The following is a 3,681-nucleotide window of genomic DNA, read 5'->3' as shown; positions in this document are numbered from 1 at the left end:
CTTGATGATTTACAAATATGCTTTACTGCTTTTAATCTTAGCATAATAGACCTGCAATGGAGTCAAAATTTATCTTACTAGGCTGCCTTCCTTACATATTCACTCAAAAAACACACGATAGTATGAGGAATGTAACACACAAGCTATAAATGGAGTACCATAGCATATGCTTATGTGAGAGAAAGGAATCATACGAGTGGTAATAATCACCTTTGTACTTAGATTCTTGATATTTTCAATGGCAAGTTTACTATTTGATATTTTGAGTCATGACCATCATTTGCATATCACATTTCCTAGAAATTCTTTTAAACTAGAGGTCTTATGGTTATCATACTTAATGCATTTACTTAAAACTATTGATATTATAGAATGTCTTTACAATATTTACTAAATCCTTCTCACAAAAAGTTGCATGTGATATGGATACTTTTATTGAAGCTGGTAGATGTTTTATGTCACTCTAGAATAAATGCTTTAAGGATTATCACTTATAGTTTAGCTGTGATTGCAAGTACATGCTCATATAGCATATAATTCGTATCACTTTGGAATAAATTGCTTTGAGAATTATCATTAATGGTCTAGCTAATGATTACAAGTACACGCTCATATAGCATAGAATTTATACATGCTCATCTAGCATAGAATTTAATTCCAATATCTTTGGAGTCTTAAAAAGTTACCTTTTTATTGTTAAATCGAAGAACTAAGTAATCCTTATATTGAAAAGGCCATAGATTTCATACATGCTCATATAGCATAGAATTAAGTAATCCTTATATTGAAAAGGCCATAGATTTCATACATGCTCATATAGCATAGAACTAAGTAATCCTTATATTGAAAAGGCCATAGATTTCATACATGCTCATATAGCATAGAATTCAATTCCAATATCTTTAGAGCCTTGAAAAGTTGCCTTTCTATTGTTAAATCGAAGAACTAAGTAATCCTTATATTCAAAAGGCCGATATTTTGGAGATACTTCGGCCTTGTTTTCGGAATCAATCAAGGGAGCCACTTCTGCATCCATTTTTGGATTCAAGAAAAGTGGCATGGAATACCTTGACTTGTTTGGATGATTCCACACTCGATGTTTGACACTTTTATACTTTCCATTGCTCCACACCTAAGTTAAAAACAAAGAAGTGATGCAACACATGAGGAATGAATGGTAGATTAAACACTTTTTTCATGTAAACATGTAAATTTTGAATACATCCATCCCTTTAATGGATTTGAGCAAAGAAATGTCTGTTGTCACAATGGACTTGACGACTTCATATCATTTTGTAAATGAAACCCTTCTTTTGTTAACAAAACTTAGTGCTTAAGATTCTTGAAATGTTATGATATCTTGCATGCTCTTCTTGAATGGCTAAAGTAGATAGTAGGTTTAATCATATGGTTATCTTTAAAATGAAACCTTTCTTCTGTTAGGCAAAACTTAGTGCTTAAGATTCTTGAAATGTTATGATATCTCGCATGCTCTTCTTGAATGGCTAAAGTAGATAGTAGGTTTAATCATATGGTTATCTTTAAAATGAAACCTTTCTTCTGTTAACAAAACTTAGTGCTTAAGATTCTTGAAATGTTATGATATCTCACATGCTCTTCTTGAATGGCTAAAGTAGATAGTAGGTCTAATCATATGGTTACCTTTAAAATAGTGTCATTCGACCTAAATGCAAGATGAAATAGTAGCTCTTCATGGATTTTACCTGTAAAATGTCGCCGATATTCATTACTAAAGCCCCCTTAATGGGTGGAACTTGTATCCATTCACCATCTTTGATGATCTCTAAGCCACCCACTTCGTCTTGCACAAGTAAAGTCAAGACACTAGCATCCTTGTGCTCACTAGTGCCAAGTTCATCCTTAGATGGTGGATAGTGGTGAATCATGAATATGATGTTTTTGTCTTGGAAGCAATTTTCATTGATGAATTGTCGCGAGAAGCCCATGCCTTCACAAATAACCTCTAAAATAGAGGAGCACATTTTGTTTGCTGCTTCAATGTACGCTTTTATGGTTTTGCTGTGGAAAAATTAAACAAGAGGTTCTCTTTTTTAATCATATTGGGAGGAAAGGAAAAAAGAAAAAAGCAATATGGTATCCAGCACAATTTTCTTAAGAAAGGGCTGAAAAGACTACCTCAAGTGCGCTGGCTTCTCCGGCCAGATGTTAAACTGGGAGCATGAGCCGACGAAGAAGGAAAGGCGTTCTCTGCAATTAAGCTTGCCGGAGGTCATGTCGTCGTCCACAAAGCCAGCTCGAACAGGGGCGTCGGAGTCGGGGTTCTGCTTTGCTTTCCGTTTATCGTCGGGAGGGAGGCTGCAGAACTCGGCATAGGCGGAGAAGGTCTGCTCTATCAGCTCCAATGGAATAGAATGGTTCACGAGCTGGAAAAACCCCCACGTCTCAGAAGCTTCGACGATCTGGCGTATCGTGTGGTTGCGGGCCTCCGCCGGAGCCGCCTCGGACGACATCAAAGGAGCAATATCGATCACCGGGAAACTAATCGCATTGCCGTGAGCAGCACGCAGGGTGCTTGGCTTTGCGTGAAGCGCATGCGTGTTAGGCACCATGGTGGTCACCTCAACAACCCACCCTCCCTCTCTAGAGAGTGTCTCCTCAATTTTATCCTACTTATTTATACCTTTGAGAGCCTCACATTAAAATATGCTGCCCTTAATATTAAAAGATGCTGCCCTTAATATTAAAAGATGCTTCCCTTAATATTTCTCCCCAATCAGTCCACCAACTTAGTATGAACAGCTCCATTCCATTGTTAACGAGACCCACACAAAAGTCCACACAAGATTCTATGGTATGAAACGCCCCATTCCTAGTTAAAGACACCACACAAAAAGTCCACATCCATGCTTTGGTATGAAAAGCCCCATTCCTAGTTAAAGATACCACACAAAAGTCCACAACACCTCCATTCCATGCTATTCCATGAAAAGCTCCATCCATTCCATGTTAAAGAGACCACACACAAAAGTCCACAACACCTCCATTCCATGCTATGCCATGAAAAGCTCCAACCATTCCATGTTAAAGACACCACACAAAGTCCACATGCTTTTGGCCCATCTCATACAAAAGGAATCAAAAGTCCACATGCTTGTCTCATACAAAAGGAATCAACTACATTGGATGCATGCCTAATTCTATAAGCCTTTGTTAAACGAAAAAGAATCAACTACATTTGGAAGCATGCCTAGTTCTAAAAGTCTTTGTTTTACATATGAAAGCCCTACGTTGACTAGTGTATGATCTAGTTAACTAATAAAATTCGTGAATTTCAAGATACCTCTTAACTCTGTGTGTTCATATTGTCGTGTGAGTCTACATCTAACTTCTTTGATCCAAATTTTCTTTGATACATGCTTACAAAGTCATTAAAAAATTAACTCCCAACAAGTTTTAGGTCTCAAGTCACTAAATATATTTACCAAGATTGCTAGTTCTTGTAACTCAAAATTGAATTTCTTATGTTTAATGGATGTTAATTATAATTTCTTTGGAAAATGTCTTTAGTTACACAAAGTATAATTATAGAAATTCTTTGGCAAAATATTAAAAGCCTTAAAATACGATTTAAACTTTTTATTTTTAGCATTTTTTAGTTTAGAATTAAAAGCCTTAAAATACGCCTTAAAATACGCTTTA

The 3,681-nt window shown here is 36.2% G+C and overlaps 1 protein-coding gene across 1 annotated transcript; it reads right to left on the bottom strand.

Moving 5' to 3' along the window:
- Window positions 1-625: 625 nt before the first annotated feature.
- On the bottom strand, window positions 626-2,613 carry LOC147627813 (flavonol synthase/flavanone 3-hydroxylase-like). The gene is made up of 3 exons (XM_086815137.1): window positions 2,158-2,613; window positions 1,725-2,040; window positions 626-1,132 (listed from the first exon to the last, which is right to left on the bottom strand). Exons 1-3 carry the CDS (start codon window positions 2,589-2,591, stop codon window positions 872-874), a joined length of 1,011 nt encoding a protein of 336 aa, XP_086671263.1. The 5' UTR covers window positions 2,592-2,613; the 3' UTR covers window positions 626-871.
- Between the last annotated feature and the right edge of the window lie 1,068 nt (window positions 2,614-3,681).

Source organism: Cibotium barometz, chromosome 20 (genome assembly GCF_041138505.1).
Source record: "Cibotium barometz isolate CiBa-2024 chromosome 20, ASM4113850v1, whole genome shotgun sequence".
Classification (NCBI taxonomy): Eukaryota; Viridiplantae; Streptophyta; class Polypodiopsida; order Cyatheales; family Cibotiaceae; genus Cibotium; species Cibotium barometz.
This window is presented reverse-complemented; position numbering and strand designations above follow the sequence as displayed.